General features: G+C 33.2%; 2 protein-coding genes across 4 annotated transcripts; one reads left to right on the forward strand and one right to left on the reverse strand.

Moving 5' to 3' along the window:
* The first annotated feature begins 852 nt into the window (after nucleotides 1-852).
* Nucleotides 853-6,387, forward strand: DDB2 (damaged DNA binding 2). 2 transcript variants are annotated; one of them, XM_078321758.1, is made up of 12 exons: nucleotides 878-1,022; nucleotides 1,056-1,178; nucleotides 1,815-1,905; nucleotides 2,290-2,420; nucleotides 2,590-2,712; nucleotides 2,816-2,904; nucleotides 3,257-3,377; nucleotides 3,508-3,599; nucleotides 3,699-3,828; nucleotides 4,232-4,480; nucleotides 5,514-5,710; nucleotides 5,914-6,387. In XM_078321758.1, the coding sequence occupies exons 1-12, from the start codon at nucleotides 939-941 to the stop codon at nucleotides 6,155-6,157; spliced, it is 1,674 nt and encodes a 557-aa protein (XP_078177884.1). In that variant the 5' UTR covers nucleotides 878-938; the 3' UTR covers nucleotides 6,158-6,387. The 2 variants fall into 2 exon arrangements, with proteins under 2 accessions (XP_078177883.1, XP_078177884.1); XM_078321757.1 differs by having other exon boundaries at nucleotides 853-1,178.
* A 317-nt stretch (nucleotides 6,388-6,704) lies between these two features.
* On the reverse strand, nucleotides 6,705-13,286 carry RUS5 (root UVB sensitive protein (Protein of unknown function, DUF647)). Of its 2 annotated transcripts, none has more exons than XM_078321760.1 (15): nucleotides 13,022-13,286; nucleotides 12,889-12,939; nucleotides 12,245-12,384; nucleotides 11,511-11,611; nucleotides 11,248-11,306; nucleotides 11,075-11,121; nucleotides 10,895-10,973; nucleotides 10,588-10,660; nucleotides 10,151-10,240; nucleotides 9,776-9,835; nucleotides 9,356-9,469; nucleotides 8,978-9,038; nucleotides 8,740-8,858; nucleotides 8,366-8,467; nucleotides 6,705-7,244 (listed from the first exon to the last, which is right to left on the reverse strand). In XM_078321760.1, exons 1-15 carry the CDS (start codon nucleotides 13,159-13,161, stop codon nucleotides 6,975-6,977), a joined length of 1,506 nt encoding a protein of 501 aa, XP_078177886.1. In that variant the 5' UTR covers nucleotides 13,162-13,286; the 3' UTR covers nucleotides 6,705-6,974. The 2 variants fall into 2 exon arrangements, with proteins under 2 accessions (XP_078177886.1, XP_078177885.1); XM_078321759.1 differs by having other exon boundaries at nucleotides 12,889-12,954; nucleotides 13,022-13,213.
* Between the last annotated feature and the right edge of the window lie 3,070 nt (nucleotides 13,287-16,356).

The raw sequence follows: 16,356 nt of genomic DNA on the forward strand, positions 1-16,356 counted from the left end.
TTAATCGCTGTGCCTCAAAGAAGCCGTCGACTGGCTGGACTTGGCTCACTTACTATAATAGCACTTTAGCATTCGTATCTTCAAGCAAAATTAATTTAGTTATTTTCTTTTTTACGAAATCATTAGTAATTTAATTTCCAATGAATGGTCAATGCAACACAGTTACACAGAACTAGGGCTTTACAAAAAATTCATAGTTTTTAATTCGATTCGGGTTTAATTTGAAAAAGTTAGTAAAAAATTTGATTCGAAATAGTTCGAAATTATTTCAAACCAAATTCTATTCTCATCTCAATTGAGATGAACTTTTGTAATTTGACATATTTTATGTCCGATTAATGAAATCTGGAGGCGTGATCTCCAAATTTCTACTTCAAAAAATTCAAACTAGATCCAGTTCTTTCGAAATAGGTTCGCGAATTATTCCAATTCGAAATTTAAAGTAACGTGAACCATTAATTTTTGCTGATAACTTAAAAGTTTAAACATAAGCCCATCAACCATAAATCATAATTCATAAGTCGTAATTCTTACTCTCAGATTTAAAATTTTAGATGACTTACATCTCACTTTCGACGACTACAATTACTCTTCCTTATCGTAAAAAAATTCGTAAAATATTCAAAATTAAGTTTATAAAAAATTCAATTTAAAATTAATTTAAATCAAATTCAATTCGAAATTAATTCAGATAAAACTCAAACTCAAACCGAAACCGACAGAAAATTGAATTCGTTTGCAGCCCTACACTAAACTCTAGAAAATTTTCCTCGAGACTCGACCACAACAGTAGAATGTAGAACAAGTTCAGCCAATAACAGCTTCTCTGACATGCCAAAAGACAAAAAAGGAGAAGGAAAAGACAGCTTCCTGTTTATCCCCTTTTCTCTTCCCGCCTTCTCTCTCCTCGGCTCCTTTCACTCTCTCCTGAAAAAACAATGGCGCCTAACACTACAAGAGCGCGATTCGTACATACTAACAGAGAAAAAGAGGAGGAATCCTCCGACGAAGAACCAGTCGAAGAAGAAGAAGAAGAAGAGGAAGATGAAACGGACGAAGAAGAAGAGGAAGATGAAACAACAAAGGTAACCACTCGTTCGTCTTCTGAGAAGGAAGAAAAAATAGTGAAGGAGAAGAAGAAGGAACCTATCACCATTAGCCTTAAAAAGGTTTGCAAGGTAAGTAAAACAAAGTTTATCTTGTATTTTCTATTGCCTTATTATCTCCTATTTTTTTATTGATCGATTCTGAGAAATTTTAACATCGACAATAGATTTCAATACTTACTATGGCAAAGAAAACATAAAATCGAATTTTAATTTGTACCACGTGAGTAAAAATTACTTCTTTTTCTTTTGGGCTTCTACTTGTGTACGGATTATAATGATTGAATTAAATTCGCTACTGTTTCTAATGGCGCCTTTTCCTTTTCGAAGATTTGGTTGTGTCCCGTTGCTTGGATGATCCTTCAATGTCCCTCCCCTATATAAGTACTCTCAGGCGCAAAAGATAGTCTGAACGCAGAAAACCCCCTTCCCCGGTCTAATGTTGCTAGTAATCTTTGCAATTACACGTCAGTTCCGTTTATTCTTCATTTGGGTTGTAAAAGTTCCATAGTATACTGAATTTTTTTGAACGAAGTGATGATTTATAAAGTGCTTTGCCCCATTTATTGCTGATTCCATTGTCATAGAGTTCAACCTCTGGCCGGATATAACTCTTTTGTAAGAAATTAGGAAATAAAACATGGATTTTCCTTTAATTTGGGTTGGATTGGCTAAACCTTTAAGCCCTAAATTGACTAAATATGACAGGTGTGCAAGAGAAAGGGACACGAAGCTGGATTTAAAGGAGCAATATACATAGACTGCCCCATGAAACCTTGCTTTCTGTGTAAAAAACCCGGTATGCAGTCTGTACATTCTAAGTTTTGTGCAAGCTATACGATACATTTTTATTTTACTTGCAAATTGCATCTTTCTAAGTCGCCTGTTTGCAAAGAAGGACCAACTTTTGTGGTGCTTTTCATAGATAAAACACAAAATTTAATTGTGTTAACGTCTTCATTTGCACAACCTTAACTGAATGGTACTGAGGGTAAGCTGAATTTAATTTTTTATCCTAAAGTCAAGGGCATCTTCTTTATTCTTTGGTTCAGTAACATTAGTTCAGCAGTTTTTGTTATTTGCAACAAAAAAATTCTGCTGTTACTTTCAAGCACAGAAATATTTCATAATATTTAAATGTAAAAGATTGTCATTTTGAATTGTTTTGATTTGATGTCTGAAGGGCATACTACAATGACCTGTCCGCATAGAGTGACAATGGAGCATGGCGTAATACCAGCCCAGAAAACGAATACAAAGACTTCAATTGATTATGTATTTCAACGAGAACTTAAGGCCAAACTCCGTTATATGGTAGGCTGTGTATTAATTTGCACAAAGGTCCTTATGCAATGCCACAACAAAGGCCCTCCTAATTGAAGTTACAACCCAATGTTATCGCTGGGTTTGATTTTGATTTTGATCTGAAATTTTACTATCATTTAGCAATAATTTTTTCTTAATTTTTTCATTTTTATTTTAGGTGAAACCTAAATATGTCATACCAAATCAGTTGGAGTGTGGAAATGTTAGGTTTCACGCTAGGCGTATCACATGTCTTGAGTTTCATCCAACTAATGACAATGTTATATTGTCTGGTGATAAGGTACATATGTCACTTGCACTATACATGTATACTATCAAACTCTTCATGCGCACACAATGTTACTGGGCTTTTGATCATTTATTGCTCTTATCTTTTTTATTAGAAAGGAGCACTTGGGATATGGGATTATGTGAAGCTACATGAGAAAACTGTATATGATTCCATACATAGTTGCATTGTTAACAATATCAAGTAAGACTTTTATTGGCCTTTTTTGCAAAACACCTTAGGTATTTGATCTAGATCTCCCTGAAACTTCTAAATACAAAGTAGTTACCTTGTTTAGGCATAAGTCGTGCATTTAAGTGGGTGTTGAAGTTTTGTTTAGAGTTTTAAATATTTTTCATTTCATTTATCCTCTTGGGGCTCCTTTTAATTTTTTTTATTCCTTTTCTTAAATTATTCATAGACCTTCTCCATGGCACAGCTGGAATGTAAGCACATAAATAAAACATAAAGACAATTGTTTGTTGGCGGTGCAATTAAAGATCTGTCATTTGTTGCATTGGAGAATTAAGCTGTTGTTCATTTTTGCTTGGTTTAGGTTTGATTTGAAAAATGATGATAAGTTATATATGGCGTCTTCTGATGGTACAGTTAGCTATACTGACATTGTGACAGGGCTTTCTTCTTGCTTGTTGGATCTAAACCCTAATGGCTGGCATGTAATTAGCATTTATCTTCTCTTTTTACATTGAAGTCACACTCTATTATTTCTGAGTTCTGGTGACTAATCATCCTCATCTTCAATTAAATTGTAGCATTTTTTGTTTATTTGCTTTCTTGTTTACAAAGGGCCCTAAGACATGGCATATGCTTTATGGTATGGACATGAGCAATGAAAAGGGTTTAGTTATAGTGGCTGATAACTTTGGATATCTTTACATGTAAGTTTATTGTCATTATTGATATTCCTTTTCATGTCTTTTCTGGCATACCTTTATTTATTGAAGATGTGGCATTGATTTTTTTTTTCATAAACAAAGGGTGGATAAATGCTCAAATAAGATGGTAGAGAAGCCGATACGAATACACAAAAAGGGTAGCAAGATAACAGGCCTCCATTTCAACCCAGCCCGACCTGATCTGCTTCTAAGCTGTGGAAATGACCATTTTGTGAGTTCCTTATTACAGCCATGACATTTTTAAGCGAGGCCCAACATATTTTGACATTTTTTAAGTTGTCCTTATATGTAATTGAAATGGTTTGTCCCTCAAAATGTTGACAACTTTGACCCTCTAATTAGCATTTATCTTTAGTCTTGAGCCCTGTAGGTTAGTTGTAAGATACAAACTTTATTCAACTCATTTATGGCTCACTGTATTAAAGTTAATGTGCATATATAGGGTGGATTGCAATCATTGTTTGACTTGACCTGACCTTAAATTATCCATCATATAGGATTTGAAAGCTCAGAGTATATCGGGTGTTGTGACCTAATTGGACGCCGGTGTGATATGCAAATATATGGTACTACTGTTTGTAAATGTACCCTCCTGACTGTCACATGTTGTACAGGCCCGGATATGGGATGTGAGACGGCTTGAATCAGGATCTTCACTCGCTGACCTGGCGCATGTACGTGTTGTTAACTCAGCATATTTCTCATTGGCAAGTGGGACCAAGATAATGACAACATGTCAGGACAATCGGATCAGGGTTTGGGATTCTATATTTGGTAACCTTGAGTCTCCAAGCAGAGAAATTGTGCACAGTCATGATTTCAATCGCCATTTGACTCCATTTAGGGCTGAGTGGGACCCCAAGGTACTTAATTGTTATAATTTCTAGAGAAATGAATTTTCTTGCCAATAGTTGTTTAACTCAGCATCACCAAACTACTGAGTGCACTGTTTTGAGTTGGTGTGCAATTTTGCTTTCTGTCCTGGTGTTAACTTATTTGACATAGCACAAACTTTTAAACCCATAGTATCCTGTGCAAAGTGAGTATAATTTTCTTTTTCCATTTGCTTGGCTACAATCTCTAACAAGCAATGTTAGCAGAACCGGACAGGACATCGACCCAGTAAAGCTCCGGTTTGACGGTTCATTGGTCGGACCGATGGTTCAACCAGTTTGACTGCTAATTTTTTAAATATTGCATATTTATTTATAAGATATAATTATTATTATAAATAATTATGTTTTATGTAATAAAATTTGTAATATACATATTAACAATCTACTATAAAAGTAAATTTATATATTACAAATAATAATTTTTTATTAGAAAATAATATATTTATTGTTGCTCAAATGTAGAACTCATTCTTAGAATTAGCATATATAAAATATCATGAAATATTTTTTTTCATCAAAGAAATTTTATAGTTTTAGACTTCATATTAAAATTGAATGACTACATATAAATTCTTTAGTTTTTATGATCAAGTAAACCTCTAATGATCCATATTATAATTAATATTTTGTTTTTAAAAAATAATATTGCAACAAATGTTGGATCATTCTCAAACACATATAGTTATTTACAAAAGTATATTACAAAACATAAACAGCTACACATAGTTAGCCACAGAATAATACATATTATATTTCACTTTTTCTTCTAAAAAGTTGCTAACTTTTTCTGTTATGTTTCTTTGCAGAAAGGAGGGGGTCCTATTTTGAAATAATTATTAGTTTTTTTTTTATTAAAGCATCACATTCTGAGTATTGATTTATAAATCGACATCATCAACAGGCATGAAGTCTGTTGTTTACATTTTCTTGTAGCTTTGTTCTAAATCATAACAATTCATGTGATACCCACCTTATGGCGTATTTTGTAATATGCACTTAGGATGAGACAGAAACAGTGGCAGTAATAGGTCGTTATATAAGCGAGAACTATGATGGTGTTGCGCTGCATCCAATCGATATCATTGATACTGGTACTGGGTCACTTTTGGCCGAGATAACAGATCCAGACATAACCACCATTACCCCTGTTAACAAGCTGCACCCGCGAGCAGATATCTTAGTATCTGGTAGTTCAAGGTAATGTAACATATATATTATCATTGTCTTTCTTAATCAATTCTGTTGTGGCTGCCAAAAGAAGTGTATTTAGTTTCTCTCATCATTGGCTGTGCACATGATTCTGTGATTAAAAATGGGTCTTGCATGTCTTGAATTATCAACAAATTTGAACTGGATATTAGGATTTGTTTTTTTGAAGTTCTTTTTCTTTTCTTTTTCAGGTCTGTATTTGTATGGAAGCCAGAGGTAGAATCAGAAGAATCTCATTCTGAGCATTTAAAAAGGAAGCAAAGAGAATTTATTTACGGCAGTGCTACTGGTAAAAAAAGCAACAGTAAAGGTCCCTATAATGATAGCAGTGATGATGAGGACAGGTTCGGCAAAGATGGGAAGAACAAGGCCAAGAAAACTGAGACTAAATTTACCCATAATGCTACAAAGGGGAAAGGTGCATCCAAGATGTAGTGATGGCCTTTCGCATTGTTACAGTGGCTAACCTTGTGTTGTTGCTATGCAATCAAAGAGGGTGATTTCAAGCTCTCTGTTTTTTATTAGATTTGGTTTAACAAAATGCATTAGTGATAGGCTGTGTTGGAGCCTGGGGCTTCAAATTTTGTATGTCAAATGTTAGTCCTATGTATATTACACAGTTCAGACTTCAAACTGATATGATATTTTAAATGAGTTGTTTGTAATGTCGTTTCTTCTTTCATTTCCCAAAGCTAATGTGGGTTTTAAAAGGCTTTTATGTGTTTTATTATTTGATTTCATGTAACGTGCGAGCTCTGGACGTTTCAGTTTTCCAAAACCTTGCTGAAACAATGTAATTGTTGATTGAAACAGTTCTCGATAAAACATGACTGCCGTGAATATTTAGTCTATAGTTAGGAGCTAGTAATAATTGCTCGATTGTAGTTCTCGGAACAAGGGAAATACAAGAACACTGTATGGAAGTAGTGGATAGGAGGTGATGTTAATCTAACATTTTCTGCCAAAATGCAGATTAGATCTTCCGAAGTTGACTGCAGTGGCAACTCATGTTTGCCGCAAAACAGTGAAACATACAAATTACAACATAATGAGTCTGGTCCTTAATTTAAAATATGAATCGGACCATCATATCTTTCATATAATAAGAGTCTTTATATGAAGAGGAGGGTTCAAATGCCTCCATGTTTTTGTGCTTCCATCTCTCTCCATCATATTTTTAAGATGGGTAGGAAAAAGAACTGCCAGATTTTTAAGTTTCTATAGTGAGTCTTTAGATGAAAGTGTTAACACATCAATCGAGATATGCTGATTCATCAGAGATAAACAGTCTGCTTGGCACCTTTAGGATAATCAAGTCTTTATCCCAGCCAGCTTCTTCTAGCATATCCAGGAAGTCGGCAAATCCATTTTCCAATTTGATAATGCTCTCTTCCAACAATTGATAGTTCATTGACATCAAGTCTACTGATTCATCCTCTTGCAATATCAGTTGTGATCTATGCTTATTCAACCAGTATGCGTGCCATAGGCTTCTTAATACTGTCATACTGTTCGCCCCCTCCTGAATTGAAGGAAATGATAACAATGAAAATGAGGAGTTCAGGAATTTAAATTATTTGCAGTGTTTTAAATTGTTATTTTCATCTGTTATTTTCAAAGTAAGGCTGTTGAATTGTTCTTTTCATCTGCTGTGATTGTCATATCAAGAAGTAAGGCTGCCACTTTCGTTTTCCTGAAAAAACATAGTAGCTATTGCTACCTAATTCTAGTATCATAAACAAACATTTTATTTTATTAGTGATTAAAAACAGAAAAACTAAAGTTTGCTTGTGGAGGCTTTTCTAGCAAAAAACACTCAATATTTTAAACTATATCCAAGTTACCTGCTAAATTTCTCTTTGTCGAGTTTGCAACAATTTCTGGCCATCTAATTAGGATGCTTTATAAGCCTTTTTTTTAATTAAACTAACGAGTAGAATTAGTGTGTTCTTAAGTTCACCAAGTTCCTTTATGAACTCAATTCTAAAACCTATCGGATTGACTTCAAACGACGAATCCAAACAGTTGAAATCCATCTACCTTATGAGTAATGCATCTACATGCGAATATTTTAAATTTTGAAATTAATTTTACATAGAGTCAAGTGGTTAAAAAAAGTTCAAAAAAATGAATACATTAAAATTAATTTATAAACTTCTAATTTTGACCGCTTGACTTTATACTAAATTCATTCAAAAGTTCAAAATTTTCGCATAGATACGCATCACTCCTAAGGTAGATGGGTTTCAACAGTTCAGATTCATTGTTTGAAGTCAATCTAATAGATTTTACAGTTCAGTTCACAAAGAAGTTTGATGAACTTAAGAACACCCTAGTTCTAATCTAAACTAACAACATCTTTTACTAGACCCGAATTAGAAATGTAATCAATTCAAGTCAATGCCCCTGTTGTCCTCAAGATTGTTGTACTCATAAAGAGATTTCTTTAACAGATGAAAAAGATAGGAACAATTCACAGTGCTTGGCCTAACATTAATTCTAGCACCTGGTCATATAGCCATGCTAGTCATTTAAAAATCTGAGGGATGTTGATATTTGCAAACAAGTAAATATGGAGGAAAAAATTGCTAAAACATCATTTATTTGAGAATAATTATTTTGGTTCAGCATGTGAAAACAAACCTTGAAAGTTACAATGAGAGCTAGCCCTTGCTCACTGCTGTTTCTCTGATCCACACTTAGTATGTATTTTTCTTTCTTGTACAACTTCAGAAGCATTTTCACCTATTTGACAAGGTTCCAAAGATAATGAGCTATGCACACAAGAAGGGGCGGAGCCAGACTTTCAAACTATGTAGGTCAATCATATAAAATTTTCATGCTGAGAATGGGGGTCGAATTTACAGTACCCATGACATTTTACTCTAAATTATATTATATAGAAAATCATACATAAATAAAAAAAGAATGGGGAATTGACCCCCATTCATTATACTTGCCTTCGCCCCTGCACATAAGTGTCAAGGGGGGCTGAACAAGGAGAGCGAAATAATTACCCTATCATATGATCCATCTTGACCCACCATAGTCTCAATTGATGCACCAAAAGAAACATATGGCCATGTGAACCTCTCCCAATAAAATATGTTCTCTTCTTTGTTGCAATGCAGATACCCTATATTATTAATAGTCGAAAAGCTCAAAATGAATCACAAAAGGAGGGGAAAAAGGTTGAATCATTTATGAAAGCAACATCATCTCACAGAAAGTCATTGTAAGGAACAGAAAGCTAACCAGGAACTTTGTCAAATGAAACATGAGATTTAACAAGAATTCGAGCTCTCTTTAGGTTTATCTGGCAAAAAAAAAAAAGCCTTCTAATAAACCCACAATGTCGAGCATAATCTTAGTAGATATTTTATGAGCAATGAAGACTTTACAATTATCATCTATACCACAAAGCATAGGAGACACGAGCCTAACATCATTATTTGCATAATTCTTCTGAATTTAGGATAGTGTAAAAGGTATGCAAGTTCTGCAGTTTTGGAGACACTTGGAAATTTTCCCTAACAAACGATGAGGTTGTTATACTAATATAGGAAAGTACAAAGTCAGAAGGGCTTTATTGTCGATCCAAGAGGAAAAATTAGTAGAGAAAAACAACCTTACAGTGCGGAATTTGAGAACAGATAGACACTTATATCGAAGCCAGAGATGGAATAGACGCACAGTTAGCCACGTAAATGCCAGGTTGGTATATGACGATTGCACTCCAGGTGTATCCTTATATCATCGAAGTAAAAATTTCAGTGTACTCGAAATATAATTTCATGTGTACCCATTCATAAATCCAAAATGTTTGTATCCCAGCAAAACGAGAAGATATGCCTAAGCATACCATCTCGCTCACTTACAGCTGTCAACAAGTATGAGAAAGATAAGAGGAATACCTTTGTGTTCTTTGGTCAAATTAGGAGAGGGCATATGCATAATGCACACGTACCATGCTTCAAAGGGTAGCACCTTTTTTGTGGGGACAACAAATAATATTATATCCAAAGAGAAGTTAATAAATAAAAAGGCTCGTACCAAAATTAGAATTCCAACAAGAAGACCAACGAGCTGCGCTGCCACTTCCCAGACTTCTTCCTTTACAATTTCATATTTTATTGATGGAGTTAGGAACATCAAAAGAAAAGAATGAAGGAAAACTGAATATGTGTGCATATAGCCGTATGGGTAGATACTTATGTACCTTTCTTGATAATTTTTGTTCACTTCTTGTGCCAAAATTGAATAACATAACATTTAAAAATGCTAACCCACACATGTAACAGCAGCGTACCAGTGTCAGACCTGACATGTGTAGTACTGAGTAACTTTTGAATTGTAACTATATACTAGTGATTTGTGAATATCTTATTAGAAGAACAATAATGTAATGTATAAAGAAGAAAAGGATACCTTTGCGGCTATTTCACCAAGATTAGAAGAGATGGCGAAATGGTTTTGGATAACCCGAAAAGAGGGATCTTTAAGTCCTCTTGCCACTGCCTGGTTCATGTTTTAATAACTAATAGATTTAAAATTTCATCTTGTCCCAACACAACCTCAAAATTTTACAACCCTCCAAAACATGTGAAAAAATCACTTGCCTCCTTGTTTCTTCATCAAAAGGCCCTAATTATCCCTTTTTGCTCCTTTGTGAATGAGAAAATAAAAAGTAACACTAACGAGGCTTTATTGAAGACAAATTTGAAGCATTGGAGGGTACTTCAATGTTTTGCAAGGGCAAAAACTGATGTTTTCCATGTTTTGTAATGGCATCCATGGAAGAATATGTTATGGCATACAAATGAAATAGCCCTTAAAATAGCATGACCTGTTTATGAATAGAGTACCTTGGTAAGGTTCCCTAAGGATGCAAGTGGAAGGAAATACTCAGGATAAAGTGGTGTGCTCAGTTCGAATATGCTACATGACAAGAAGTTAATCCTTAATCAAAATTTCCAGCAGCTGGGAGTAAAACATTATTTTCTTTTCGAATTACACCTCTCGTTCTCTGATTTCATCCAATGTTAGTTACATGGCCAAGTGTTGTTGTTATTCACATGTATCATAAATTAGTGTTGAATTTTCTCAAAAAAAAACAGGTTAATGGAGCAGAAGTCATATTAATTACGTAAAAATAATAGTTCAAGGGCAGACCTGCCAGCACTACCAATTAAATCAGCATACATGCGCCAGCCTCTTGGATCATCATCAAATAAATTGCCAAAGCGGCCACCTATTGTGTGGAAAAAAGTACTTTTCAATTCTTTGTTGACAAATGAATAAAGCGCACAAAGTAACACTAATAAAAAAGTGATAACCAGTCCACTTTGTTACCAATAAGAAAGCGTCCAATAGCTCCTATTCCATCTTTTGACACCCATCTGTAAGTATCAGAAGGAAGAAAGAAATGTAGTAAAACAAAGAACCTTTATGCTAGCTTTACATTCTGTTTGAAACTCGTTCCAAAAGCACTTCATTTGAAATCTGTTGTTTTTTTAAGGACAAACCTGATAGCAGCAGCAGAAGCAGCAGCTGCACTCCCTGAGAAAGAACCTACACCTACAGCCTATTAAAGAAGAAATGAAGTTTTATTTGAAGCAAAATAGGAAGCTTGGTACAATGAACCTTCTAATAGAAAGTTACTAATGATCACTTTAATTCATAACAATAAACAATTTGTTCAAAGGAGAACAGCATGACATTATTCATATAGTGGTTCTATAAATCTCCAAGAAGATGGCATGAACAAATTTAGAGACAGATACAATACCTTGAGAAGACTAGAAGTGACTATTGTATGACAAACCCATCCAGTCACATTTGTGGGCAATTGCAAAAGCATGTAATCCAAATAATCATCTGAAACCGAACCTGGCAATCAATCCAACAACAGATAAAAAGCGCCTTTAATTGCAAATAATGCCTTGTGTATTAGTGACCAGCACTTGAATCGGTTCATCAAGATGGTTGGTGAGCTTAACTAAAAATTTATTGGAACAGCTAAAAATGACGAATCACAACCGTTGAAACCGATCTACTCCATGAGTAATGTGTTTATATGTCAAAATTAGTAATTTATAATTTTATGTAAAGTCAGGCAGTAAAAAATTGATGAAAAATAAATGCATAAAAATAATTCATAAACATTTATTTTTTTACCACTTGACGTTATACTAAATGAATTCGATAATTTGTAAATTAAAATGCATAACACATGAATAGATCAATTTCAACTGTTCAAATTCATCATTTGAAGTCCGATCTAATAAATTTTGGAGTTACGCTTTTGAAAATGAATAACAATAAATTTGATTTATTGTTATTCATTTTCAAATATCCCAGAAAATTTCTGGACGTGGATTGCAAATACAAGAAATATTGAGTATGATTGGCACAAAAAGCAGAAAGAGTAATCAGAACAAACATATTGTCTTGAAACATAAATAAAATTTCCACAACATAGATAAAATAAAATGTTCTAAACAACTATCTCATTCCCCTTACCAGGATATCCAGCTGGAAGTACAAATTCCTTGAGAAAACTAGGAACTACAAATAATTTATCTCCTCCAGGTGATTTTTCCACTTCAGATTCATTTCTCTCCCAAACTGTTTGCAACTTCAAGTCCTTGTTCAATAAATATCTGTTGAGAGGAGAGGATTCAATTCAACACGTCTGTCTAGAAAGAAACTGACATGCTTGATTAAAGTAGTAATCAATTGGAATCTTTAATACAAAAAATTAAAGAACTTAAAATTTGTTAGTTGGGATTTAATCAGATTAATTTTGGTTAGGTGCTTTGGGGCTCAGTCATTCAGAAATCTGGGAAGATAGAAATCTTAAAATTAGAATAAATATAAAAATCTTCTTAAGTCTCAAAGAACATATGATGCTCACATAAATTTTAGATTTCTTAAAGATAGTAATTAACAGCAATTGTATATATCAGCAATAGCTCAATTTATAATTTATCAGAGTCTCTAATCACCATATCTTAAATCTTAATATAATGCAAGCAAAAATGAAGTCTCCTAATTTCGTATGTTCATTCGGATATTATTACAAAATAATTTGACTACATCAATATTTAGAGAACTTTCAAAAGAGAGCAGGAATATTTAATTGCAATCCTTCTTCAAAGAAGTACCTCTTGGAAGAACCATCGCTGTACCTCTCGACGAGCAGAGAGTGCGGTTTTCTACAATTCGAAACACTTCGTTGTTTTAGCAAATCGATTTTCTAGCAATGACAAAAAAATAGAAGTTCAAGGAATGTACTACTTCAGTTTAACAGTATGTCCGACTTGCTTGTCTGGCCCATTGTCGACTGAGAAGCACGCTCTAATGGAGGTATGAGAGAGCGAGAATGGGTTGGGATTTAGATACGAAGCGCGGATATGGACTGTCGGATAGCTTATCATTTTCTCTTTCTTTTTTTTTCTTTTTTTTTTATTCTCTCTTGAAAACGGATGGCCCGATGGAAACCTGGATAGAGAAGACAGATCGAGAGGAACTAAAGGATCGGGTTAACATAAAATTTTGGCGGATATTTAGAGTGTGTCTATGGCACTATGCATGTTACCATTTGGTTAATATTTGACTTTTCAAAATTATAACGGTCGATCCGAATTGTTCATCTTCTTCTCCATATTAATACGTGTTTGGAGACCAAATTTTACATTTTTCAAAAAAAATTTACTATTTTTTTAGATTTATTGAAAATCACTGTTTTTGGATGGTCCAGAATTTGCAGATCAAGTAATTTTCTAAATATCTAAAAAAATAGTAAAAAAAATTCAAAAAATGTAAAATTTGGTCTCCAAACACATATTAATATGGAGAACAAGATGAACGGTTCGGATTGACCATTAGAATTTTGAAAACTCAAATATTGAGACGTAGCAACATGATGGATATATTAAAGTCTAAATAGTCGATCAAAACCATTCAACATGATGGATATATTAAAATATGCTTGCAGATCAAATTTTACATTTTTTTTGAATTTTTTTACTATTTATTAACGATTTTGTAAAATACTTAATAAATAGTAAAAAAAATTTAAAAAAATATAAAATTTGATCTACAAGCTCATTTCAATATATTTATTATGTTGAACGATTTTGATCAACTGTTTGGACTTTAAAAATTTTAAAAATATAAAGTATAATTCGATGTCACTAAAAAAATATGCAAGTGGATCCCTCCTCAATTAAAATACACACTTAACCAGTTAGAAGAGATCATAAAAAAAAAGTTCGAAAATTCAATTGGACTCTCAATCACACAAATCCTATAACAAATGTCACTTATGGATCGATCGCTGAAACTTAAAAAATCGGTAAAAACAAGTATAGAGCCATTGGCAATCGTTGGCTTATTTCAGTTAAATAGGATCTTGATTGCTTTGTATTTTTCTTTGCATACTTAATTTGTTGTTATTTTTTTTATTGACCAAATCTTCTCTTATGATCACAATATTTCATATTTAACTAACTTCAATTGGTGGTGTAGAGAATTTCACCACGAAATTCATAAGCTTTTATAACCTAGAACACCATCACACGACAGTCCGACATGCTTAAGGGATCCAGAATAGATTAATTACCGTAAGGACGGGCGTCAACGGGTACGATATGGATCAAGTTGAGACATTTTTATATTCGTACTTGTTATGATAAGGAAAAAAATATTTATTTTTATTCGTCTTTTTAAATATGGTACGGATTGGATAAACAGAAAAAAAAATATCATTGATACATTTCAATTCGTATTTCCAGTAAAATATTTTTAAAACAAAAAAAATAAAAAAAATAATAAATACAATTAATTTCTATTATAAAAATTTAATAAAATACAATACTATATTGTATCACACTATCATGTATCATCTTCGTAAATATATATATCTATATATATATATATAGAGAGAGAGAGAGAGAGTGATTAATGTGCATTCGTATGCATATGTCCCGATATGCATACGGTCCAAATTTGAAATTTCAAAATCCAAAACCTCGATCCGAACCGTTCATCTTGTTCTCCATATTAATATGTGCTTGGAGACCAAATTTTACATTTTTTTTTGAATTTTTTTACTATTTATTAAGCCACTTTGAAAATTGCTGATCCAACGGTGGCTGTTGATTTTACTGTTTTGTTAAGCCACCGTTGGATCAGCAAATTTCAAAGTGGCTTAATAAATAGTAAAAAACTTCATAAAAATGTAAAATTTGGTCTCCAAGCACATATTAATATGGAGAACAAGATGAACGGTTCAGATTGATGTTTTGGATTTTGAAATTTCAAATTTGGACCGTATACATATCGGACCATATGCATACGAATGCACATCAGTCGCTCTCTCTCTATTTTAAATTATCTTATATAAAAATGGGTAAGATAATGAAAAAAATCGTTATCCATACCCGATAAGTTAACAAAAAAAATCTCATGCTTACCCATATTTTTGGATATGATATGGGTCGGATAAACAGGTAAAAAGGTGCCATTGATCCCCTACGTAAGGATGGTTTTGTGAATAATTTTTCTTTTATAATTGAGACTTGCATAGTGGTGTCAACGGGTACGGTACGAGTTGGGTGGAAGCATTTTACATTCGCACCTGTTAAGATATCGAAAAAAATCTTTATCCTTACCTGTTTTTTCGAATACGGTACAGATTGAATAAACACATAAAAAAGTGTAATTGACATCTCGATTTGTGCTTTCGATAAAATATTTTTCAAAACAAGAACAAAAAAAAACATAATGAGTACAACTAATTTGTATTAAGAAAATTTAATGAAATACAAATCTTTATTGTATCATGCTTTGTATAAATATATATCTATATATATAATATATTTAAAACTTATCTTAAAATAATAGATAAGATAACAAAAAAAATCGTTACTGTACCCACTAAGCTAACAAAAAATGAATCTTACTCATACTCATTTTTCGATTACCAAACGAGTTGGATAAACAGATAAAATGATATCATTGACACCCCTAGACCTGCATATTGCTCCGATTTGAAAACGCTCGAATATATTTCTGACAATTAAAACAATTTTCCTTTTGGTGTAGTGGAGTAACTGAGCAACCAACTATAAGCAACAGAATCCGTATCCTCTCCGGTATTGCAGAGGATCACCCTCACTTTACGGTTTCAGATTCAATTTCAACCGGTTTGGTATTCGGACTGCAATAGGGGGCAGTATTTTTGGGCTTTGAGATTCGTGCCAAGTTAAAAAGAACAGTTCAGATCTAGTAATTGTAAAAGATTCCCTTATCAGGTATTGGAGAGGATGTGAATTCTAAGCAACATGCATGCCCTTTACATTAACACACTGTTTGAGTTAATTTATTTTGGACCGTCTGATCTAATTTTGGGCCAAGCTGGTTCACGCCTATAACTCACGAGGCTCTTTAATATTAGTATGAATTTAAATCAGACGGTCCAGATTTTAACTCAAACTGTGCGTTATTGCAGATGCAGAGCATGCGAAAATCAATTACATGAATAAAATATTTCACAGGGGAATGTAATGTATTTTGAAAATTTGATGTTCTGTATCGCAATTGTAATTTATTTGCTATGTTGAAAGCAA

This window comes from Carex rostrata, chromosome 20 (assembly GCF_964058835.1).
Source record: "Carex rostrata chromosome 20, lpCarRost1.2, whole genome shotgun sequence".
In the NCBI taxonomy this organism is placed as follows: Eukaryota; Viridiplantae; Streptophyta; class Magnoliopsida; order Poales; family Cyperaceae; genus Carex; species Carex rostrata.

Bases quoted from the DNA above. Each gene is read 5' to 3' on its own strand.
- DDB2 (XM_078321757.1), top strand. From the start codon at position 939: ATGGCGCCTAACACTACAAGAGCGCGATTCGTACATACTAACAGAGAA. The intron at 1,179-1,814 runs GTAAGTAAAACA...TAAATATGACAG, and splicing joins GCCTTAAAAAGGTTTGCAAG to GTGTGCAAGAGAAAGGGACA. The intron at 3,378-3,507 runs GTAATTAGCATT...TTGTTTACAAAG, and splicing joins TAAACCCTAATGGCTGGCAT to GGCCCTAAGACATGGCATAT.
- RUS5 (XM_078321759.1), bottom strand. From the start codon at position 13,161: ATGATAAGCTATCCGACAGTCCATATCCGCGCTTCGTATCTAAATCCC. The intron at 10,974-11,074 runs GTAACAAAGTGG...TCCACACAATAG, and splicing joins TATTGGACGCTTTCTTATTG to GTGGCCGCTTTGGCAATTTA. The intron at 8,468-8,739 runs GTAATTATTTCG...CTTGTCAAATAG, and splicing joins AAGATGGATCATATGATAGG to GTGAAAATGCTTCTGAAGTT.